The 25,910-nt window shown below is 43.7% G+C and overlaps 1 non-coding gene and 2 gene segments (V, D, J or C); 1 reads left to right on the top strand and 2 right to left on the bottom strand.

Moving 5' to 3' along the window:
* The window catches only part of LOC144697834 (Ig heavy chain C region-like), a 541,886-nt gene extending 516,311 nt beyond the window's left edge, over positions 1 to 25,575 (bottom strand). Inside the window, 2 exon segments of the C gene segment in view lie at positions 14,863 to 15,162; positions 25,526 to 25,575. Of these exon segments, the coding sequence occupies positions 14,863 to 15,162; positions 25,526 to 25,568 (343 nt within the window).
* trnav-cac (transfer RNA valine (anticodon CAC)) lies at positions 137 to 209 on the top strand. Its single transcript has one exon. It is a non-coding gene; the product is annotated as a tRNA-Val (tRNA).
* Positions 8,076 to 14,359, bottom strand: LOC144697366 (Ig heavy chain C region, membrane-bound form-like). The segment is given in 4 exon segments: positions 8,076 to 8,556; positions 8,695 to 8,822; positions 12,112 to 12,438; positions 13,681 to 14,359. Coding segments are annotated over 3 exon segments (258 nt in total).
* Positions 25,576 to 25,910: the final 335 nt, after the last annotated feature.

Genomic DNA, 25,910 nt, shown 5'->3' with positions numbered 1-25,910 from the left:
TACATTGTTACATCAGTTTCGCTGCAGCGTTCCTGAGAACAGCAGCTGTATTCCATTTCTACGCAATACAGATCCAGATTGCTGCTGAGTTACAGCGCAGTTTAGCATTCCGGACAGGATTATTTAAACCGTAGCAGTTTCTGTAGTGTAGTGGTTATCACATTCGCCTCACACGCGAAAGGTCCCCGGTTCGAAACCGGGCAGAAACATTATGAAGACTTACTCATTAAATAGTGAGGTTAATTTGCATCGTTAAAGCTTACCTGAATCTCCAATGTTGCAGGCATAATGCATTTGCTCTCACCGACGTCACAAAATGAATGCAGCAAAATCAGCACGTGCTGAGATTCCATGACACACTTGAGTGCATAGATGTTCGTATTTCACTGCGCTCACATATTAGCAGCTCGTTTAGTCAACAAGATAAATCAATGGATCTTTCGATGCAGCTTAAGAAAGTTACTCACCATGTCAAAGGTGTCTCAGTGTGATGTGTGCTCATAAAGACAGACAAAGAGGGATCAGATCTAATTAACGCATCATTCTCAAGCCTGTTCCCTGTAAAATTCTTTTATTTTGTTGAAATGCTGACTTGTGCTACATCTCAAATCAGACCCATATCAAATGCATTACCTGGTGACTTACATTCTTCTGTTTGCCAGTCAAGTTTGCAATTCGATGTTGTCTATTTCAGAGAGCCTCAAGTCAACCAAGGGCATCAATATCAAATACATTAATACTGAATGGTGAATAAGGTAAAAAAATTGCTGAGAAAAGTTTGTTGAATTTCTTCTGCTGAGGAGGAGAAGTGTGTTCATAATGATTGAGCAGAAAGCATTGCTGCCTAAGACATTTGCTGAACCGAGCCTTCTGCATTTTGAAATTCAAACAAACTGAGGCACCAGAGTTGTCTTCCTGTAACAAATGACATGACCTCTCAGTCTAACCATTGGAATCCTCCAAACATTCTGGTAGATCAGCACTTTTTCCTAAACAAATATGTATTCTGTAAGATTACCTTCCCAGAACAAATGCATTTTAAACCAAATGTACGAAACAAACTATGCCAGCCTTTGATCTTGGCAGGGCTCTGTTGAACTGTAACAATGATTTCCTACTGTGATATAACACCCTCGATTAGCCGTTTGTGGAGCAAATGTAATTAGATTGTATAAATCAACTCAAAAATAATGAGATGTTTGATCAGAAAAATAAGCACTTTTGTCAATTCGATATGAAATCAATAGAAAAAGTAAATAATGTTCATATGCATAGCTATGTAAGAAACACTAGTCTAAATCTTCATGGCATTGGGTGAGGGAAACAGTGTTAATTGAGGTAAACTAGGCATGGAATCTGCAGAATCTCCTTTTTCAAAAGGGAATTGAGCAATTAATTGATATTCAGAATAATAGCAGGTTTACTAAAAGAGGGAAGGAAACTGAGATTAATTCGTTTGCTCTTAAAAAAGCTGATCGAGAGAGGATTATGGAAGGGCCCCGTATGCCATTGAATAGATACGTGGTGCTTTGCCGTTTTATGATTACATTGTTATATGAATCTTTCTGCAGCATCCCTGATAATACCAACTGAATTCCATTTCACCGAAACAGAGACCCAGAGTGCTGCTGCATGACAGCATGGCTTAACATTCCGGATGGGCCCTGGTCAGTCGGACAGCTCACCCTTCATTCTCCCCTGATTCCGTTTCCTAAAGAGTTTGTAATTATTCATAGAACTGGTTTCCTGTTTTGGTTCCTCCTCTATTTTTCCACCTGTCAACTAACAACATTTTCCAAAATCTCGTCACAATGTTCCGCCTTGCACCATTTCAGGGGTGAACACATTCAGTTTTGTGGAGAGACTATAACGGCTGGGATCGTTTTCTTTAGAGCAAAGCAGGTTAAACCGAGTTTTCATGGTGTTGTTTAAAATTATTGGGCTGAGGAAGGGATCGGCGGTGGGCGGTTTGATAGAGCAGTTAGGGAGAAACTGTTTCCACTCTCGAGGGTCAGTCACCAGAGGACTAGGGTTTCTGATAATTAAATAAAGACAGGCTTGCATTTATATAGCACCTTTCCCGACCAGCGGACGTCTCAAATCGCTTTCCAGTCAATGAAGGACATTGTGAAGTGTCGTCATTGTGGCAATGTCGGAAACACGGCTGCCAATCACCGCTCAGCAAACTCCCACAAACATTAACGTCATAATGAGCGGAGAATGTGTCTTTGTGACGTTGATTGAGGGATAAACATTGACCAGGAAGCGGGGAGAACTCCCCTGCTCTTCTTTCAAATAGGCTCATGGCATCTTTTACATTCTGGCGCCTACATCCCGTTCATGTCTCTTTTTTCCGTACTGAATATGAAAGGAGGGATGTCACCAGACCTGCACCGAGTCGTGGCTTCCTCGGTTCCTTGGTAGTTTTTCCTCTTCCTCTATTCTGAAGACCGATACAAAGTGATTCTGTGGCATATCTGCCATTTCCTCGGTTTCAATTACAGTATCGCTTGTCTTGCTAGTCTTTAGGAGCACTCATTGCTATTAGCCATCTTTGAGACGGAGAGTAATTATGTTAATCTGCATCTGTAAACAAACTGCTAATAGGTCTACCGAGTGACAGTTGAAAATGATTCATAACCTTTACTGTTTCGTGTATCATGAAATGTGCTTCTTTTTCGTTTGTGGGATGTTTTTCAGCGCATCTGGAAGAGCAATTGCCACGTGGCTGTAAGATACTGTATTTAATATTTAACAACACAAGTGAATTATCGAACTTCTCTTCACATTTAAATGTGCAGTTTTTGATAATGTTTCTGCCCAATTTCAAACCGGGGTCCTTTTGTGTGTTTGGCGAACGTGATAAGCACCACACGACAGAATCACTCCGCTGCCGAAACCCAATGGACCTGTCCACAATGTTAACCTGCGCGGTCATGCAGCAGCACTTTGGGTCTTTGTTTGGAAGAAATGGAATTCAGCTGCTACAATCAGTAATTCTGGAATCAGACTGATTTAGCAACGTCATCTTAAAATGACACAGCGCATTAGGAGACAATTCGGCCCATCGTGTCAATGTCAGTTTTTTACAAAGAGCTTTCCAATTCGCCCTAATTTCCTTCTCTTTTTCCATAACCCTGATTTTTCTCCCTTTTCAGTTCCCTTTTGAAAACTCTGAGTGAAGAGAAACAATATTGAAAGAGGTACAGGAGTTTCTGCAGTGCCCCTGCGCACTGTGTGATCATTAACAAAGTTTCCCTGACCCAAAGACATTAAGAGTTGGACTTTAGATTCCGATATAATTTTTGAACCAAAAATGTATTTATGCAGCTGATTTCATACCGAACTTTCCAAAGAGATTGATTCAGATCCAGCATGTCCTCGTTTTTCTCAGTCGCTCTATACAATCTAATTCCCCTTGCTGTACAAACTGTTACAGAGACTGTTATAGAAAAAAGGGAAAGGTTTGCTGCAGCTACACAAAGCCCTGGTTAGGTCACACCTGGAGGACTGTGGATAGTTCTGGGAACGGCACCTTATAAAGGATCAGTATTTGCCTTGAAAGTTTCAGAGGAGCCGCATTGATTCTGTTGGTGGGTTTGGAAATTGAAAGTTGTCCATCCGCAGCTTGTAGCACTATTTCCTCTCACTGTTCACTTCATGTTCATGTCGAACACACTCGATGCTGTTATTGGCTGAACAAGTCTTCTGTGTTTTAACTAAACGCTGTTATTCGGAGCTCCCGCTCCTGCCGCCCGGGGTTGGCCCTCATCAGGGAATGTTGTTTTCTTGTTGCTGTGTGAACTGTCACAATGAACTGATCCCGGAGTCTCTTTCCCCCGGGATCGACAAAACCCGTCACGTCTCTTCTTCTTTCATTCTCAATCTTTCATTCCCAGTTTGAGTCGGTTCTCCTTTCGGGCCCTTCAACAAATCCATTTGGACGGACAAGTGGCAGCTGAAATTTAATGTACGGAAGTGTGAAGTGATTCATTTTCGTCGGAGAGGAGAGGAAACAGAAAATTAAGGTTACAATTTTAAAGGGGCTTCTATGTTGCACAGCGAGTGGTTCGGATCTGGAATATGTCAATTCGGTTCAGTTCCACGAGGTGGTGGACGCATTTTTACCATCGCAAACTTCACTCACATTAGTTGTGTAGCTTCATATTAAAAAGGTTCAGGGAGAAAAAGCAGATTGGGGAGATGCAAGAGGAGATTGTTTCTTTCTGTATGTTTTTACATTGGAGGCCGTTCAGTTACTGAGCGTTACAAAGTGGACGGCGATTGAAATTTCCAGTCAAGGCAATGACAATTTTAGATGTCGCAGTGGCCGAGCGGTCTAAGGCGCTGGACTTAAGTTTCAGACTATGGAGGCGTGGCTAGAAACCCCATCGCTGCCAGAGTTTCAGACTGTCCGTATTTTCAATTAATTTTGCCATACCCTTCAGTCATTGAGTTGAAAAGGGCTGCAGCACAGAGAAAGGCCCTTCGGCCCATCGATTCTGCGCCGGTCAAACAAATACCTAACTATTCTAATCCCATTTTCCAGCACTAGGCCCATAGCCTTGTATACCATGGCATCACAAGTGCACATCCAAATACTTCTTAAATGTTATGAGGGTTTCTACCTCTACCACCCTTTCAGACAGTGAGTTCCAGATTCCCACCACCCCTTGGGTGAGAAAATTCTTCCTCGCATCCCCTCTAAACTTCCTACCCTTTACCTTAAAATCCGTCCACCAAGGGGAAAGGTTCGTTCCTGTGTGCCCTATTATGCCCCTCATAATTTTATGCATCTCAATCATGTCCCCCCTGTGTGCGCTCGGTGTGCAGTGCTCCATTCTGGCGGAAAGATCGAGGAGAGGCAGCAGAAATTGCAGGACAGCCAGGAATAGATGGGGCTGCATTTCTTCATTCCCTTCTGTAACCCCTCTGTCGTTTTATGTACAGAACATTAAAAGGTACATGGCGACGATGTAAGGAACTGACTTGCTTATGTAACGGGTTTGAAACCCTTTAGAGTTTCCTGATACAGGTGAAAATCCGACATTTTGAACCTGCAATCTACATTTGGTAGTTTACATTTCTCACTGTTCCTGTTTTAAGAATGAGTTACAGAATTGCTTATCTATTAAATGGACTAAAAAATCTTTCAAACGCTTCCCGGTATTTTTCATTTACGTTCATCCGTTGGCATTCACCAAATTTGCAGTTGGAAATGGAACAAAAACGGAGCCAATTTGGTGACATCCTTGCTTTCTGGATGTGTGTCTCCCCTTAGGCCGCTGTCTCTATCGGTGTCTATGTCTGTGGGTGTTACTCTGCGTGTGTCAATGTGATTCAGTTCCCTGAGGGGGATGAATGCATTTTTACTATCATAAACTTTACTCACTTTCGTTGTGCATCGTCATGGTAAATCGCACAGAGAATAACAGTAGGTTTAAAAGTTGGAAGAGGATCTTAACCTTTCTGGCGCTGTTGGCGTAACTCGTGGTTAAAATAGTGGACTTATCAAACCAGGTGCTGTGAGTTCGATCCCTGCTGGTGCCTGTGGATAAAGTTTAGCTGATGGAAGCGGTGGAAATGTAAACTGTGGGGAGGAGTATCTCGGCTGTGAAGAGATTTAGACACGTCAGGGTAACAAGGATAGAACATGGGAGAATATTTTCCAGATGTGCAAAGCTATTAAGAAGGTCTGACAGAAATTGAAAAATGCTGAACTATTTAGGCACAACAAGTAATTAGGAAAGCTAATAGAACGTTATCATTTGCTGTGAGGGGGAATTGAAGTAAGAAGGTTATACTTCAGTTGTACAGGACAGTGATATCAGGAGTACAGTGTAGAGTATTAGCCTCCTTGTTTAAGGAAAATGTAAATGCGTTAGAAGCAGTTCAGAGAAGGCTTATTGAACTAATACCAAGAATGGGCGGCTTGTCTTATGAGGAAAGGTGGCAGGCTAGGCCTGCATCCGCTGGAGTTTAGAAGGCTAAGAGGTGACTTGATCGAAATCTTTCAGATCCTGAGGGGTCTTGACAGGGTGGATGTGGAGAGGATCTTTCGTCTTGTGGGAGAATTTAGAACTAGGGGTCACTGTTTCAAAATAAGGGGTCGCTCATTTAAGACAGAGATGAGAGAAGTTCTTTTCTCAGAGGGTCGTGAGTACTTGTAACTCTCTCCTTCAAAAGGCAGTGGAAGCAGAGTCTTTGAATATTTTTAAGGCAGAGCTAGGTTGATTCTTGATCAACAAGGGGGTGAAAGATGATCGGGGTAAGCAGCAGGTTTCAATCAGATCAGCCGTGATCTTATTGAATGGCGGAGAAGGCTTGAAGGGCCGAGTGGCCTACTCCTGCTCCGAGTTCACATATTCACATGTTCTTTGAGTCCAGACTGCTTCCCGGCTCAGTGCCCAAGTGCCAAAAAGTCAAGGATGATTGAAATTTTCACTGAGCAACATGTAAACTGACAGTGGATTCACTCGGTGCAATGGTGTGTTCCAGTTCTATATGTGCAATCATAGAAACAATTTTTATTTGTTGTTTTGAACCCAATATTTCTAATGGGCTGGGTGTTATGCACATGTTTGATCTAAGTTATCCCATTTACAAAAATAAATATTCGAAAATTATTTGTGTGGGAGGTTACTGGATAACAGCAGGCCTGGAAATGGAGCAGAGAGAGAGAGGATCTCTGGAGTGATGTTCAGTCAGTTCAGGAGGATGGTATCAGAGGGAATGGAGTAGGGAGAGAGGATCCCTGGGATGATCTTCAGTGAGTTCAGGAGGATGGTATCAGGGTGAATGGAGAAGGGAGAGAGTATCCTTGGGGTGATGTTCAGTGAGTTCAGAAGAAAGGTATGAGAGGGAATAGAGCAGGGAGAGAGGATCCCTGGGGTGATGTTCCGTGAATTCAGTTGTTTGTTGTGCCTGGCAGCCTGGGAATTTCCACTATTTTTGCTCCCTGGTGTTCCTAATAAGCCCCAAACTGTGGTAATAATTTGCAGGATTACTGCTCGATAATGTGTCTGTGTCAGATCGGCCCTAGTCTCTAGGAATCTTCCCATGGTTTGTGTCAACGGTTCAGTCTGCGGTATTTGTGAAATTTTTGTTATTCATTTATGCGATGTGGGCGTGGCCCTCTGGGCCAGCATTTATTGCCCATCCCTAATTTCATTGAGAAGATGGACTGTGACGTCTCTGCCTTGTGAGTGTTTAATTGGACAAAGTAGAGAGAGTCCAGGCGAATGCTCTGGGCGCATGGGTTCAAATCCCAACATGGCAGCTGCTGGAATGTGAATTCAATTATTAAAACCTGGGATTGAAAACTAGCCTCAGTAATGGTGACCATGACAACTGTCACCGATTGTCGTAAAAACCCATCTGCTGCACTAATGTCCTTTAGTGAAGGGAATCTGCCATCCTTACCCAGCCTGGCCGACATGTGATTCCAGGTCGACAGCAACCTGACTGACACTTAACTGCCCTCTGAAATGGCCTCGGAAGCCGGGCTGTTCTGCCAGCGACACCCACACCTCATGAAAGGGTAAAGAGATAAAAAAAGTTTACTCTCTCTCTCGAACCCCTGCTGCACCGACCCTGGGAGTGTTTGATGGGTCAGTGTGAAGGAAACTTTCGTCCTCCATATACTGTCCTGTATGGGCCTTTGATGAAGCAGATCCCTGCTGTTTACAATTACCTGACATGTGACTGTGACAGACCTGAGTATGAGTGAAATCACCGAGGTTCCCCTCGCTGTGCAATCATCCTGGCTCTGGGGTTTGCCATAAAAAGGCAGAGGTAAAGGTGTATTAACACCGATGGGTCGCTGGATGGCGCAGTGACTCTTTCACTGAAGGACCTTGGGCTCTGAATAAGAGTCATGAGGACTCGAAACGTTAACTTTTTTTTCTCCACAGATGCTGTTGGGCCTGCTGAGTTTTTCCAGCATTTTCTGTTTTTGATTCACATCCCAAACAGGAATGGTTAAAAAAAATCTGGGAAAGGTGAGGAAACAGTGTAATAGGGGAAATGGAGCGGTGTCGATGGGCCTGGGGGAAAGGAGTTCAGCAAAGTCAGTTCGTTTCACATTCATGATTTATTAACAATTTCGGAGAACATTTTACAGAAAAGTTTATTTTAAAGTCAACTGGACTGAATATGATGACTGAGTCACACTGAGAACAGAACACATTCGCTCTGAGCTGCCAACTGTATGTCCAGCTGTGACAGAGACCAGAAAGAGAAAACCGGAGCTCAACATAAAGGGAAGGGAATAATTGTGAATGAGGAATGAGGAAAGCTACTTATTTATACATGGAATTCAAACTACTGGGGAATTATAAGCTACAATTACAACATAGCCATAATTATCTCGCACATTTCAAACAGAGAAGCGGAAATACCGTCCATGACTGTCTTAGTTACAAATTCGGAAACATGAACTGAAGGTATTTAATTTTTAGATTCACCGAGAGAACATATTTTAAATTCGTAATACAGAGATCTCAATAAACGGCTGAGGAAAATCTACGGTGTCCAAAATTCAACTGGTCACTTGATCTGCAAAAGAGGATAAAATAATGAAGCAGATGTTTAGAATGTGGGACATTTATGTTAGTGTTTTAATCAATGAAACATTGAGAGATTTTTCAAACCGCTTCTGTCAGTTTGAAGTGTGAGTGGATTGAATCTTCTGACCTTCACCAGAGTGACGGCAGTGCTGTAGAAAATGCTCAGGAAGAACAGGATGATGAATGTGGAAGCGGTTGTCCAGATGTTGCCGTTATCATCCTCAGAGTCTTCAATCCAGGTGCGATCTGTGGAATCTGCGAGGATATAACCGAGGAAATATAATTAGGTTACTTATTAATCTAGGATATCTTTTAAAAATATACTCTTTACTCTTTCCTAAGTTATTAATGTATTCTCTAATTTAATGTTCAATATATATCTACTGTTAAGCTCGTGAATTTCAGCAACTTATCTCTGTAACTATCTCCACAGCTGTTCTTGCTTTACAATCCTCGTATAGTCCGAGTCGGAAAATATAGAAAACTATCTCCAATATCATTTTATTTTCGAACAATTTCGTACGATCTATTATTGGAGAATATTATGATGGATATCAAGAGAGATTCACTGAGCAACTTATTTGGAAACTGTGAACGTTGCTTTTTTAAATCTCGGATGTGAGTTCCCATCTTGTTTGTCTATTTGTGATGGGAATGTTTGGTGCGTCATTAACTTAAATCAGATTCTCAGTAAGAACATTGTTTCAGTGTGCTTTTCGGATCATTATGTAATAGGGACAATTGCCGGAGGATACGTCGGTTAAAAAAGTGCATTTGAATTATACCTTCTTCAATAGCCTGGCGTTTGTGTCATGCTTTAGCTTTTATGTATGTGTGCATGAGTATATCGTGCCTTGCATCACTCTTTGTTTCTGTGTCCATATGTGTGTATGAGTATTGAGGTGTGTTCATTTGCCAATGAGTGCTGACTTGTGCATTTTTGTGTCTGCGTCTGCATGTATATTTTGTTTCTTTTGCCAATGTGTATGTATGGGTGTGTTATTGTGTGTGTTTATGTATTGATATCTATGTTTATTTATTACTATCTGTGTTAATGTGTGTGTATGCGTTCTTGTCTGCTAATATGTGTTAATGTTTCTTTTTGTGTTCCACGTATGTGTCAGCATATTAATGTCTGTGTCACAGCGTGTGTGTGAGAGAGAGAGAGAGAGAGTTTTTAATGTGTGCATTTGTGTGTTGATGGATATTTAAAACTATGTATCAATGTGTGTTTATGTTTTCAAACGTACTAACGTGTGTTTTTTGTGTTCTCGTGTGTATAAGCATGTTTCATGTTTGTGTCTACATGTGTGCCTGTGAATGTGTTAGTCTGTTCCTCTATGTTTTTTTCTGTCTGGGTGTCGTCTGCTCATGTGTGTGCATGTGTTCATGTGTATCCATGTACTTGTTTTAATGTGTATGATAGTGTGTGTCTTTTTGTCTGTATTTCTGTCATTGTGAATGTGTGATAATGCATATTTGTGTCCTTGTATGAGTCTGCTTGTCTGGTTTTATCTGTTTGTGTGTGTGAGATTGTGTATATGTGTGTTCCTGTGCCTGCATTTGTGTGTGTATTTGTGTTTATGTGTTATTGTTTGTGTGTGTGATTGTGTGTGCGTGTGTGTGTCTGTCTGTGCCTGTGTTTGTGTGTGTGCAAATGTGTATTTGTCTATGTGTGTGTGTTTGTGTGTCTGCCCGTGTTTGTGTGTGTGTCTGTGCCTGTGTGTGTGTGTGTGCCTATGTATGTATGTGTGTGTGTCTGCCTGTACTGTGTGTGTTTGTGTCTGCGTGTCTGTGCCTATGTGTGTATGTATGTATGTTTGTGTGCGTCCATTTGTGTCCCTTGTGTGCATTTTTACTATTTTTCAGTGTTTCACCAGGTCCCAACGATCGAGTCTGACCCTGATAGTGAAAATTTTGGTGAATATTTTCAATGTTCTGTATAAACGTGTTTTCTGTGAGGTGCAAGGTGATATCAGGTGAACAAATGCAAACAATCAACCATCTGCCTCATAAAATCCAGGGGCAGAACCGTGAACAACCCAGGGAGGATTTAATAATCAGTTTAGATTCGGATGATGGGAAATCAATCTTAGCATAAGATTAACAGGAACAAGAGTGTGAAAACTTCTTAAAATTATGTTGCATAAATATATATTTTACAACATTTTAAGCATGATGGGACTTTAAAACCTGTGGCCAGTAAGCTAGAAGCCGACTTCTGCTGTTGGTAACTGGGTCCTGACAGTAGAGGCCCGTTCCCTTCCAGATTCTCTGCTCGGGGACTGAGAGTCCAGTGAGTTAATAGTTTTGCTCCGTCTGCTTGGCTAAGCTATTTCCCTTTCGGTTCTCTCTGCTGAGAAGGTGGAGACACACCGGGTTAACTAATGGTCTTCCTCGTCTTTCTGTTTAGCAAGTGGAGGTAAAATTGGCTAAAAATTTTCCTTTCAGTTTTCACTGTTGGGGAAGCGGAGGTACAGGGGGTTAATAATTTCCCTTCCCCCTCTCTCTGTTGGGGAAGTGGAGGTATAGCGGGTTAACAATTTCCCTTCCCCCTCTCTCTGTTAGTGAAGTGGGGGTACAGTGGGTTAACAATTTCCCTTTCCCCTCTCTCTGTTAGTGAAGTGGGGGTATAGTGGGTTAACAATTTCCATTCCCCCTCTCTCTGTCGGGGAAATGGGGGTACAGTGGGTTAACAATTTCCCTTCCCCCTCTCTCTGTTGGAGAAGTGGGGGTACAGTGGGTTAATAATTTCTCCTCCCCCTCTCTCTGTTGGGGAAGTGAGGGGGTGCAGTGGGTTAACAATTTTCCTTCCCCCTCTCTCTGTTGGGGAAGAGGGGGTACAGTGGGTGAACAATTTCCCTTCCCCCTCTCTCTGTTGGAGAAGTGGGGGTACAGTGGGTTAACAATCTCCCCTCCCCCTCTCTCTGTTGGGGAAGTGGGTACAGTGGGGTAACAATTTCCCCTCCCCCTCTCTCTGTTGGGGAAGTTGGGGGTACAGTAGGTTAACAATTTTCCTTCCCCCTCTCTCTGATGGGGGATTGTTGGGACATGTTTCTGTGTGACCCTCACTTCAATTCCCAGTGGGTGTGGTGCAGCAGCTTAAAGCCGACATCCATTTTAAAGGAATGGACAATAAGAGAAGCAGCAACACCGAGATCTAAATGTGCTGAGTTTGTTTGCCGGAAATAGGAAATTGTCAGATTTCTCCTCAGTGGGAGGAGAGTTGGTGATGTTATTTTGCAGAATCCCGTGATGAATGAGCTTTACTCTGTCTCTAACCCAGGGTGTATCTGAGCTGGGAGCACTGGGTGTACAAGACTTGGTTCTGAGCCCTGGAAGTATCCGATTTTAACTAAACAGCTCTAACATTAGCAAAAGTGGAAAACAACATTAATTAAGCGACTGTGCATTTAAATCACGATTGGAGAAAAGGACTTTATTATTTTTTTATTGAAGTTTGAAATGTAACCGAGAGATTCTCATTGACATGAATTAACAGTGTCCATCAGTGCAAGGGAAATATTCACAAAACTCGGTTTACCGCTGGATTTATCAACCGTTCTGTTGATGATCTTCAAGGGGATCGCTTCATGTCCCACCACACAGGAGTAAGAAGCGCCGCTGGCCCACTCCTCCGCTGCAATGGATAACAGGCTGTACATGAAGAAGGAGCTATTGCGATTCTCCGCCACCACCTCGGTGTTCTTGTAGTTCCCGGGATTCACCGGCTTGTCATTGACGGTCCACTTGACGAAAATCTCTCGTGGGGAGAAACCTCTCACTAAGCAGCTGAGGGAGACGAATCTCTGAGCGGAGACATCTTCTGCCGAGGGCAGCAGGACAGACACGGACGGTTCTCGCAGAAAACCTGCATAAAAATTACAATAACTGTTAATAAACTGGACAATTTCAGAGCCAAAAAAAACGCTGCTTAGATGTGAGAGAAATGCGATTTGTATTGAATCTTAAAAGTTTCCATTTTCCATTTTGGAATCTATCTGGTTTTCCAGCTCGGAGCAGGGTTGGATGTCTAAGAAATTGGGGTCTTCAAAAGCTGCTATTTTGTGGATAATAATGAACCTTTAAAGGGTTGCTAAATAGTATGGATTCTCTCTGGAAACAGGATTTCTAAACACTTTGACCTCTAAACAGTCTCAGTTCAGACTGCCATGTTGACACTCCTGAGTTGGGAGGCTGTAGTCTTGTGCACCCCCTCATCTATGCAAATGTTTAGAAAGGACCAAGATGTGAGCATCAGCATGATGTAAACTTAAAATCTGACCTCGAGCAGGGGGGCGAACAGGAAGTTGGGGATGTGGTAGCCACCTGGGCAGTTTGGGTATATGTCCTGTAACCTTTGGTGAGAAGAGTTTGCATTGGTAATTGACACTGGATAAGTTAATAGCCCCCAGAGAAAGGTTATATTAACAAGTGCTCAGGCAAAGGGCCTAGGTCCTGGTGGGGTCATATGCTGGTGAGGTGCCGTGGTGAGGCTGCAGTGCCCGGTGGCAGCTGCCTTCCTCAAAACGGCCAAGGAGGAGCAGGAAGGTGAGATCAATTCACTTTGTGCCAACCATTTGTCCGCCGCCTGGGACCAGTAAACTGCTGTCAGCTGTCACCCGTCGTATACTTTTCCGGTCCAATGAATTCCTGCATCAGCCTAAACTGTTGTTTCTTAATAAACTTTTAAAAAATCTTAAATTTCCTGATGACCAGCTGACTGTCCTTTTCGGGATTTTGGCCCCCGAATCCAACATCTTACAGATACAATCCTTTTATCTGAGAACTTAAGGAGTTGGATTGGAAAGCTGCTTAAAGTTTACAGCACAGAAACAGGTCATTCGGTCCACCTGGTCTGTGCTGGTGTTTAAGCTCCACACCAAGCTCCTTCCACCTTTCTTCATCTAAATCCAATAGCACAGCCTTCAATTCATTGTTCCTACATTTACTTATCAATTTTCCCCTTAAAGTCTACAGGCCCAGAACGTTTAATTTGTGAAATTGCCAATCAGATGAGACCATTAATACACTGGATTCTAAATATTGACTCTAGCACTTACCCTGGAAATAGACACAATGGCTCACTTATTGCTTCAATCTCACCGCTCACCTCCATTCTTGTGGAAGGAACTTCTTAAAGGAGTCGGCAGATCCTGATGGCTCACCACGCAGTAGAACTCAGCCCCACTCAGCCAGGCTTGTGTCGAGATGTTTACGTTGCTGACCACGCTGTCGGGATCCGCTCCCGGTTGGACGGCGATCTCTGATTTCAAAGGCTTCTTTTCTTGGGTCCAGGACACGAGGACTCCATAAGGAGCATTAGAAACGATGCAGGTTAATGTCACCGTCGCCTCCAGTAAGACCTGTTCTATTGGCGGTGGCAGTAGAGTAATTGTGGGATCATTGCGGCAGGGGGAATCATCTGTGAGACAGAAATGAAAATCAACCAAATTTTCACCTTCATAAGCAGGACAGCAGTAGTCAGCCTTCACTCCCTGAAGGAGAATAAATCACCTTGGACATATCAACATTTAACTATCGTCTTTAATCTTCTTTACACAATGGAAAACCAGCTTGGTCTGTGTAAATTGTTCTCATAATTTAAGTCTTTCAGCCCCGGAAACATTCTAGTGAATCTGCGTTGCCCCAGTCCCAATACAAATATACCATTCCTGGGCCCTGGAATGCAGTACTGAAAGTCGTTTTATGGCTGCACTTTCCAACACTATTCCGAAGCGGTTACCAGTTACTGTAATGGGTTTGTATATATTACCAGACCCGGTAGTGTTTCGACTTTGGGTGACCCCTTGGTGAGTGACCTGACAGGTATAGACCGCGTCGCTGAACCATTCCCCAGCGGAGACTTTCAGCCGACTGGTCGCAGAGAATTTCCCGTTCACTTCAAAGACGGGAGAGGTGACAATTCCTGAATCCATGGGTTGTCCATTCTTCAGCCACTTCACGGTCATTGACTTTGGACGGAAATCGATGATTGAACAGACGACGGTTGCAAATTTATTGATTGTGATTTCTTCCCGGGAACTCACGGTGAGGAGAACAGTTGGAGAGATGTCAGGACCTGCAAGAAACACAGGTTAGACATTTCTTGCAGAAGAAATTGATAACAAATACATTGAGTTCGTATATTTTAACAGGCTTTTACCGTTAATAGACACTAACCTGGAATTTCCAGCTGTCAGAACTATCCAATGAACGATAAATGTGTTATAACCAAGGCCCTATACAGGTTAATCACAGCCTTTATGTTTCTCACAGGTTCTCCAACACTTACATTGCATTCCAATGCTCTTGTCTGAGCCGCTGTGTTGAACGTCACAGTTGATTTTGCTGCATTCCCCCTCTGACTCGGTGATGGTTAACTGGCTGCTCAGGGTGAAGGTTCCCTTCTGGTTTCTCACTGACGGGTAAGTTTTAAATCCAGTGGTGATCGGCTGCCCATCTTTCTTCCAGGTCAGGCTGGTGATTTCTGGGGAGTAGTCCATCGCCAAACAGACGTAGGTGATGGAGCCGTCGGTGTTGTGTTGCTGACAGGAGGAGACCAGGCTGTAGAGAGTGGGCGAAGACGGTGTCGCTGGGAAAGAATGGCCGATTGAACAAGTTAGACTCTGTGATTTGTGATCATCAAGTAACCAAACAACTCAAAATTTGACTATAACTATAAACATATCCAAATATATTCCAACTAAAACTCACACCCACATTTGATCATTTATTATTTCCATCATTTGGTGACCCTCACCTGTCGGTTCCCTCTTTAGAAACCCACACCTCCTTTTCCGCTTCTATCCCATTACTAAAAGAGAACATTTTGATGTCATCTGAATGACGTACCTTTCATTGGATTAAAGTGGAAGAGCAGAGGATTTTCCCCATTATTTCGCCACCATTTATTTCTCAAACAACAGCACTTGGTGATAGAGAAATTGTCTAGTCATTTATATCATTGAAGCTTTGGAAATTGGCTCTGTTCAAACTGACTGATGCCCCCTCCCCTCTCCACGTCCCGCAGAACAAAGAATAGCAACGGCCCTTCGAAAGTACCTTTGTAATGGTACCTTTATAATGACCAGTGAACTCTAAATTGAATACCAGTTGCAGTAATTACGACATTTTCCAATCGTATGTACATGTGAACATGCTGATCTGTAGCGGGAGTAGGCCATTCGGCCTCTGGGGCCTCCTCCACCATTCAATAAGATCATAGCTGATTGATTGTGGCGTTAACTCCACATTCCCACCTACTCTCGGCTAATCTTTGACTCCCTTGTCAATGAAGAATCTCTCTACCTCTGCCTTGAAATATTAATGACTCCTCCTCCATCGCTCTCTGGGGAAGAGAGTTTCAAAGTTTCACGACCCTTTGAGAGAAAAATAAAATCTCCTCATTTCCGTCTGAAATGGGAGACCTCTTATTTTTAAACTGTGTTCCCTATCGTTAGTCTCTCCCACAAGGGGAAACGTCCTTTCAGCATCTACCCTCTGAATTCCCCTCAGGATCTTATATGTTTCAATAAAATCAGCTTTCATTCTTTTAAACTCCAATGGATACAGGCCCAGCCTATCGAAACTTTCCTTATGAGATAACCGACAACACCTCCCAGTAACATTTGAACGAACATTCTCTGAACAGCTTCTAATGCTTTTATATCCTTTCTTAAAGAAGACCAAATCTGTACACAGTAATTCAGACAAGGTCCCATCAACGCCCTATTAAACTGCAGTAAAACATCCTTATTTTTATATACAATTCCCCTTGTAATAAATGACAACACTCCCTTTGCCTTCCTCATCACTTGCTGTTCCTGCATTATAACTTCTTGTGATTCATGCACCAAGGGATCCACATTCCTCTGTACCTCAGGGTTCTGCAATCTCTCTCCCTTTCTATAATATGCTGCTTTCGTATTCTTCCTGCCAAAGTGGAGAAGTTTATATTTTCCCACATTATACTGCGTCTTCATTTTTTTGCCCATTCACTTAACCAATCTATATCCCTTTGTTGACCCTTTCTACCCTCTTCACCACTTACGTTCTTATCTATCTTCGTGTTATCAGCAAATTTAGCAAATTAATTCAGTCCTTACGTTAAGTCATTGATATAAATTGTAAATAGTTGAGGCCGCATCATTGATCCCTGTGGCACTCCACTTGTCACATCTTGCAAACCTAAAATAACCAATTTAACCCTACTCTCTGTTTCCTGTTAGCTAACCAAACTTCCACCCATGCTGAAATGTTACTGCCGACACCATTATTTTGTGTAGTAGCCTTCGATGTGCCACTTTGTCAAATGCCTTCTGGCAGCGCAAGTACAGCACATCCACAGGTTCTCCTTTATTCTTGCTCCTTGTTGCTTCCTCGAAAGGCCTCAAATAAATCAGCCAAACATGATTTCCCTTTCACAAAACCATGATGGATCTACATAATTGCATTTGGATTTTCTAAGTGACACGTGAGAGGCTCCTTAATAATAGATTGCAGCGTTTTTGCTCTATCAGCAGTAAAAGTGGGAGAGAAACAGGTTGTGATTGAAGGGGCAACGAACACGCGCTGAAGAAAGGTGCAGGGAGCTGGGGGGAAGCGCACAGAGACATTGTCTCCCTTCTATCCCAGGCACTTGGCGCCTTTCCCCGGGAATGGAAAGGATTTCAGGAGGAGGAGAGACAATGAGGGAGAGAGAGATAGAGAGAGAGAGTGTGGGGCCAAGGGCGCCTGGGGCCTCGGCTTGCAACTGCTTTCGCCCAGCTCTCCCCGCTATAGCTTGACTTTCTGCACTTTCGCCCACCTTCCTGCCCTTACCCCCGCCTCTCTGCCCTTTACCCTCCCTCCTCTCTGCCCTTTCCCCCTCCCGTCTGCCCATTCCAACCACCCCTCTGCCCTTCACCCCCGCCTTCTGCCCTTTCCCCCTCCCCTCTGCCCATTCACCCTTTCTCCTCTGCCCTTCCCCCCCGCCTCTCCGGCCTTTGCCTCCGCTTCTCTGCCCTTTCCCGCTCGCCTTTCTGCCCTTTCTCCCCCAGCTCTCTGCACTTAATCCAAGGTTCGCTGCACTTTCGCCCGGCTCTCTGACCTTTCCCCCATCTCTCTGCCCCTTCCACTGCCTCTCTGTCCTTCCCCCCACGCCTCTTTGCCCGTCCAACCCCTCGCTTCTCTGCCCTTTACCCCCCACCTCTCTGCCTTTTCCCGTTCCTGCCTCCCTGCCCTTACCCCCTCCTGCCTCTCTGCCCTTTCCCCCTCCCGCCTCTCTGCCCTTTCCCCCTTCCGCCTCTCTGCCCTTTCCCCCTTCCGCCTCTCTGCCCTTACCCCCTCCCGCCTCTCTGCCCTTTCCCCCTCCCGCCTCTCTGCCCTTTCCCCCTCCCGCCTCTCTGCCCTTCCCCACCCCCCCCGCCTCTCTGCCCTTCCCCCCCGCCCCCCCGCCTCTCTGACCTTTCCCCCATCTCTCTGCCCTTTCCATCGTCTCTCTGTCCTTCCCCCTACACCTCTTTGACCTTTCCCTGCCCCTCGCTTCTCTGCCCTGGACCCCCTTCTGCTCTGCCCTTTCCCCCTCCCACCTCTCTGCCCTTTCCCCCTCCCGCGTCTCTACCCTTCCCCCCCCAACTCTCTGTCCTACCCCCTCCCTCCTCTCTGCCCTTTCCCCCTCCCGGGTCTCTGCACTTACTCCCCCGGGTCTCTGCCCGTTCATCGGCTCTCTGACCTTTGCCTCATCTCTATGCACTTTCCGCTGGATTCCTGCCCCTTTCCCCGACTCTCTTCCCTTCCCCCCGCCTCCCTGCCCTTTCCCCCAGGCTCTTTGCGCTTTAGCCCCGCCTCTCTGCACTTTCCACCGACGCTCGTCGCACCCTTGGGCCATGCTCCACTTTCCGGAGCTGCTAGGCCTCAGGCCTCGCTTCCAGGTCTCTCTTCCCCGCAGTTCCCGCCCTCCCGCACACTGATTTAGGAAAAAGTGATCGAGTGAGTGAGCGTGTGCATGATTGGCAAAGTGAGGGTGGCTGAGTGACAGACTGAGGGTGGGTGGCTGAGTGAATGAGGGTGCGTGGGTGAGTGAAGGAGTGAGTGAGGGTGGGTGGTGAGTGAGCGTGGGTGGGTGTCTGAATGTGGGTGAGTGAGGATGGATGAGTGAGTGAGGGTGGGTGTTTGAATGAGGATGGATGAGTTGGTGAGTGAGCGTTGGTGGGTATGTGAGGGTGGGTATGTGAGTGAGGGTGAGTGGGTGTGTTGGGGCGGGTGGATGAGTGTGAATGAGGTTTGGTGGGTAAGGGTGAGGGTGTGTGAGTGAGGGTGGGTGAGACTGGGTGTGTAAGGGTGAGTGAGTGAGTGAGTGGGGGTGAGGAGTGAGGTTGAGTGAGGGTGAGTGAGGGTGTGTGAGTGATGGGTGAGAGAGTAATGGGTGAGTCAGTGAGGGTGAGTGAGTGAAGGTGAGCGAGCAATTGATGGTGAGTCAATGAGGGTGAGTGAAGGTGGGTGAGGGTGGGTGAATGAGTGTGCGTGAGTGAGGGTGCGTGAGTGATGGGTGAGTGAGGGGATGGGCGAGGGACTGCGAGTGAGAGAGGGTGAGGGAGTGAGGGTGAGGGAGTGAGGGTGGGTGAGCGAGGGTGGATGAGGGCCAGGGAGTGACGGCCAGTGTATGAGGGTGAGGGAGTGAGGGTGGGTGAGCGAGGGTGGGTGAGTGAGTGAGTGATTGAGGGTGAGTGAGTGAGTGAGTGAGGGTGAGTGATTGTGGGTAGTGAGGGTGCCCAGGTGCAGGAGGCTCATCAAGGCGATGTTTCTCCGCATGATTTTCTGCTCCGGCTCAGCTTTCCATTTCCTGCTGTCCACAGCCGAGCTGGGGGCTCCTCCATTCGGCTCCACCACCTCCACCCCCTCCTCTTCCTCTCCATCGATCTTGCCCTGATTCTCCATATTGATCAGCTTTCAGTAACACCGGCTGTGTAAAGTCAGGCAGCAGTGTAGATCGCTGGCCAGCTGCTTTAATTCTGATGCCTTTCTTTGAGAAACCCATGTCAGTGCAAGAATAGGCAGACTGAGGGGGCTGGAGGGGACGGTTACAGCAAAACCAGGATGGGCCGTGCAAGGCATCTTGCGCCAAGGGTGCACCAGTATTGGGGATCCAGGCGGCCGTGGTCTCTGTCACATCCCTCCCCTTTTCTTGTTTCTTTGTGTTTGGTTCAACACTTGGAAATTCTCCACATATATAGTGATGTCACTTGTATAATTTCATTTTACACAAAAACACATCAGAAATGGAACAATGAACATGCCTGCAGCTTAACGGATTTTCATTCTGCAGTTGGCATTTTCAGCCCACTTCTGTGTGTGAGAATGTATGTGTGTGCATGAGAGAGAGAGAGTGCATGCATGTTTTTGAGAGAGAAAGAGACAGAGACAGAGAGAGACAGAGAGTGTGTGTGCGTGAGAATGTGTGTGCGTGAGATAGGGAGCATAAGTGTGAGAGTGTGAGATGGAGAATGTGTGTGTACGAGAGAAAGAATGTGTGTGTGTGAGAGAGTGTGTGTGAGAGGGGGAAATTGTGTTTTTCTGTGCGTGTCATAGGGTGTATAAGTGTGAGAGTGTCTGAGATAGAGAAATGTGTGTGTGAGAGAGAGTATGTGTGTGAGAGAGAGAGAGCGACTGTGTGTGTGAGAGAGAGAGTGAGTGTGTAGGGGTGTGAGTAATAGGTAGTATAAATGTGTGAGAGAGAGTGTGTGTGAGAGAGAACGTGTGTGTGGGAGAGAAAGTGTGTGTGAAAGAGAGCCAGTGTTTGTGTCAGAGAGAGAGAGAGAGTATGTGTGTGAGAGAGAGAATGAGAGAGAGTGCATGCATGATAGAAAGTGTGTGTGTGAGAGGGAATGTGTTTGTGCTTCTGTGTGTGTGCGAGAGAGAGAGAATGGAGAATGTGTGCATGTGTGTGAGAGTGTGTATATGCGTGGGAGAGAGGGTGCATGTGCGTGGGAGAGAGGGGGCATGTATGTGAGAGAGAGAGTGGGTGTGCTTAAAAGAGAGGGAGTGTGCGTGTGTGTGTGTCAGAGTGCATGTGTGAGAAAGAAAGAGTGCATATGTGTGAGAGAGATAGTGTGCACGTGTGTGAGAGTGTGTAGAGTTGAGAGTGTGTGTGAAAGAGAGAGGCAATGTGTGAGAGACAGAGTGGGTGCGTGTTAAAGAGTGTTTGTGTGTGATAGGGAGAATGTGAGAGTGTGTGTATGACAGAGAGAGCGTGTGTGACAGAGAGTGAGCGAGTGAGGGTGTGTGGTAAAGAGATTGAGTGTGTCGAGATAGATCAGCCATGATCTTACTGAATGGAGGGCAGGATCGAAGGGCCGAATGTCCTCTCATTCTCTCATTTCTGTCATTCATTCCTCCCCCTGCAGGCGGCAATCCAATGACTCAGTTTTTGATGGCGGCTCCTTTTCCCCAAATCCCCCGCGGCTGGTTATTTGGAGCGGGAATCTGGTCATTGTCCATTTCAATCGTTTAAATAACTCGCAGCCTCTGATCAGATCAGAACAGGCGCTGCTCTCTGGAGCCTCACAGTCACTCCCTGATTCTGTTTGTTCTGAAATTGTGCTCAAGTTCAGGTCATTCACGTTCAATGATTTTCTGATACTCAAAATGCTTCAACATAATTAATTCATTAAAATTTATACATGTTTTCCCCATAAATATTGTTAATAACAATTAACGTGCGTCATTTCAACCGAGCAGTGGAACAATTTATTTTCACAGATCTGGCTGGAGGACTCACAGCCAGTTAGTTCGATGCTGATTCAGTTTGTTTGACCTCTGTGGGGAAAAGACTCTTAGGTCAGGGACAGGACAAGTTAAGATATGGATTAAAGCCCCCACTCCTTCCCCAGTACACTCCTGTCATCAGCTGCAAGGGTGGGATTGAACAGAAAACCAGCACTCCACCGAACTGTCAAACACTCCGGGGCAGGTACAGCACTGGTTTGATATAAAATAAAACTCCCTCTACATTGTCCTATCAAATATGCCCAGGAGAGAGTTCAATCCGGTTTTGAGATAAATGCTGTGGCTGCAAGAGGCGGTCAGAGGCTGGGAATTCTCTGGCGAGTAATTCAACTCCTGTTGCCCAAAGACAACTCACCATCTACAGGTCACAAGTCAGGACTGGGATTGAATAGTTTCCACTTGCCTCAATGTGTGAAACTTCAAAAAACCCCAAGAAACTCGATACTATCCAGGACAAAGCAGCCCACAGAATTGGTACCCCATCCACTACCTGAAACATTCACTCCCTCCCCCACCGACGCACAGTGACCGCAGTGTGTACCATATACAGGATGCACAGCAGGAACTCGCCAAGGCTCCTTCAGCAGCACCTTCAAAACCCGCAACCTTTCCTAACTAGAAGGACAAGGCCAGCAGGTGCTTGGGAACACTGCCACCTGTACGCTCCCCTCCAAGGCACCCACCATCCTGACTTGGAACTATATCGCTGTTCCTTCACTGTGAAAACGTCAAAATCCTGGAACTCCAGACCTAACAGCATTGTGAGTGGACCTGCAGCAATTCAAGGAGGCGACATTTCCACACTTCCTCAAGGGGTAATTACGGATGGACAACAAATGCTGGCCTGGCCAGCGACCCCAACATCCTATGACAGGATTCAAAATAAGATACAGTCTAATTTCTTCCTCCAAACTGTTCAACCAAACAGGTAAGGGACTGCTACAGCACGGATTAAAATAGAATAAAGCTCTCTCTGCATTGCCTAACCGAACACTCCCAAAACAGGTACATCACTGATTTAAAGTCGACCAAATCTCCCTCGACAGTCTGTCTGTCGTTTCTGAATTGTCCTTTCTGACTGTCACAATGGGTTGGGTATCTCATTTCTGAGGCGCCTGGTCAAAAAGTCAAACTTTCACATTTCTCACAAATACAAGTTTTTTGAAGAAATAAATCAAATTGCACTTCCTGAAATCCAGGAGAGCGAACCAGAAGGTTAACAACCAGTCAGGAAGATCCCTGGTCCCAGCACAGTGACCACGCGCATAGAAACAGAACAGACACAAATGGTACAACAGTCGAGTTCCCAGCAGATAGATCTGTTCATTTCATTCAAGCTGTTTGATTCCAATTGATCAATGGTCAGTTTACTACAATTATTCTATAACTTCTTTGAAATTAATCTGATTTTCATTTCAAAACTCCCTTTGAAGTCCAACTAATTCTCCCTGGCAATCTCCAACCTCCAAACAATGTAAGATTTAAGTTACCCTGAAAATGAGCACAGATTCAGGATAATTTGATGCCCGTAACAGAGACTCAATGACAGGATAAGAATTAAATAAATCGGGAAACATTCACATTGAAAACTGATTACCCGCTGATTTGATTTGATTTTAGGTATAAATATAACCAATAAAATCATCGAGGCGAAACATCTTATCGAGCTGAGCACAGCTGAGTAAGAAAAATATTCTTTTCTAAATTCATTTTGGATAAAATTAAAAATTCTCTCCACTGAGATTTTGCATTCACTATTATGACCACTATACTACTCAATTGTTGGGGTTCATTTATGTTGAATTAATTATCCCTAATATTATATTGTAAGTTAATTATCTTGTTATTGTTAATTTATTTCCTTGTTAGTTGATTTCTACTCTATGATATGAAAAATATGGTTTTCAAAAATTGAAAATTTGTTTCTCCCTGGTACTTTGTGAAACAATTGGAGTTTATTTAAATCAACCTGACACTGAAACAATGTTAAACAATAAACTTCAAATTCCGAGATGGTAACATTCAGGCAAGGATATCAATTTTACTTAAATCTGATCACTATTTACTATTTTACTTTTACTTCTACTGCTCTGTTTTAACGTACAAAATTGTAAACTATGCGTGTTTCTGAACGCATTGAGAAATCATAAGTTTCATCTATTCTCATCGAGTAATTCACACGATGAATTTATGAGTGGAATATTTTAAATACTTTCAAATCTGGCCGGGGTCACATCACATTCACTGTCGATGAATTGTAACATCATCTGTTTGCTAAAGCAAACTTGTCTTAACTCAAAACCACATGTAAAAAAATGTTCCTTTGCTGTTACTTATTATCAATAAAAGTGCTTCCTTGATAAAATCCCTATAATTTAATTGTTAACTATATTGTTCATTGAAAGAAGATCCAAATTAATCAGTGTACAATTTGATGAGAAAAATTCATTCAGATCATCTGCGCCACTGAAGTATAACCAGCAAATTGATTAGAGATTTTGCTCTTCAATTTAAAATTTAATAAGAATTAAGCATGAATCTCAGATATAATCTGTTCTTCTCCTATAATTCTATCCTGTGTACAGCACAGCTATGGAAGACAGAATGTTGTTATTAAGTTCAAAACTAACATTAATGTTTGCAATTAAATTAATCTGTTCGAATTTCAAACTTTTCCTTGTCAATCTCTATTCATACGCAGTCTGCACCTTCCTACAGTTCAAAAATAATAAGAACAATTCCTTGACTGCCAGCGAATTCCAGCCCCCAGAAAACTGTTTACGATTAGATTAGTGACAATTATCTCGCTATCCAAATCCCAATGACATTGAAGGAATAATATGGTTACGGTTGCACAGAAAGAATGTAATAACCGGATAGACATATTGCCAAACTGCAATGTCAAACTCCTCTTTAAATCAATGCAAACGTTATCAGGGATTTTAAAAAATTCGAAATCTCTTGTGGAAATGAACAATCCTGTAGAATCAGTATATTCTTATTGAATTTTTTTCATACATAATCACAAAATGATTCCACCCTAAAAATTTTCCCGATCAAGTTAATTGTGCGCAGTGCACAGCAGAATTGTGAAAAGCGATTAATGATCAATTTGGTTAACATGAAAACTGTTCAGCCAATATGGAGAAATATTAGCACATTATAATTGCTTGAATTATATTAATTTTACTCTACAATTTGAAAACTTGTTAATTATATAGTTTCTGATTGCAGTAACGAATTATGTTCTGACTGAGCGTCTTAATCCATGATTTAGTTTAATCTACAAATATGACTTAAAATAAAAACAAAATGTTCTAACACATCTTTAAACGCTTTTCCCACATTTCTGAAGCCTGCCCGTTTTCTGCCTACAATCGCGCTTCAAGCAGATAGAAACGCGTAGGCTGTTTCCATTCAATCACAAAACGTGCAACTGCTCAATTTCACCGAGTTTAAACAATGCAGAAACAATGCAGAACCGCCAAACCGTTTCACAAATTCTATTAATTCAAAGTCACCCAGCCACACAATCTCCTCAGGAGAAAAATACCTAATCACATCACTGAGGGACTGAAACCCGTTCCATGGAGAAACAGCTCAATTCTACAAACACTTCCAACAGAATCCAATGTAACATACAAGAAAATCTCAATGTCGAATCCAGACAACCCGCTCGTCACTAAATAAATGAATAATTAAACTAAACAGAAATATGGAATAATGACACCAGCATTGTGAGCAGGAACATGTTCAATAAATTAATATTGAAACTTAAGCATATTTTGTTGATACTGGGTTTGATTTCAAACGTATTTAAACCCTTGTGCAACAGATGGTAAAATCCGAAGCCATTAGATGTCACCGAGATTAAACATTGCAAAAACGTCAAACTGCTTTTTTTTTTACAAACGTTAGATATTTCACGCAACCCGGCCATACAGTATCTTCAGCAGATAAACACCAAATCACAACAACCAGGGACTGAATCCCTCAGCAGCACCTTTTTGTAGAGACACAGCCAAATTATATAACTCAATTTCAGCAGAATCACATGAAACATTGTAAAATATCTCCATACAGAATCCACCAAACCCAAGTTTCAGTGAATGAATCAGTTATTAAAATAGACAAAAATATAAAGCAAAGACTCAAATAAAACAGTTACTAAGTAAGTGAATGGTTCTTACCTGCAGTCACCGTCACCATGGTCCCTTGTCCCCAGTAGTCCATAGCGTCACAGTGTTACACTTCCTGGGCTGTGCCATACAATAATTGTCACTGCACGAAAAAGACAGAAATCCACCATTATTTTAAATATTCATAAGTCAGAGGCAAAGTAAGGTCACGATGAATCTTCACGAAATTATAGTTGCGTTTGTAGATATCTTTAGGTATCCATCAATAATCCTCATGTTTTATAATTCACAGAGTAACACATGAACATGTTCTTGAAATCACCAACTGATGAATGGATAATTCTCACAGTTTTTCCATTTTAAACCATGTTTTTTGGGCAGCGCTGGACAGAAATAATACTTCATTGTAAATATAGCAGGATTTTAAAAGCGAGCA

This window comes from Cetorhinus maximus, chromosome 23 (genome assembly GCF_964194155.1).
Source record: "Cetorhinus maximus chromosome 23, sCetMax3.hap1.1, whole genome shotgun sequence".
Classification (NCBI taxonomy): Eukaryota; Metazoa; Chordata; class Chondrichthyes; order Lamniformes; family Cetorhinidae; genus Cetorhinus; species Cetorhinus maximus.
Note: the sequence above shows the minus strand (reverse complement) of the source record. Positions and strands in the feature narration are given on the sequence as shown.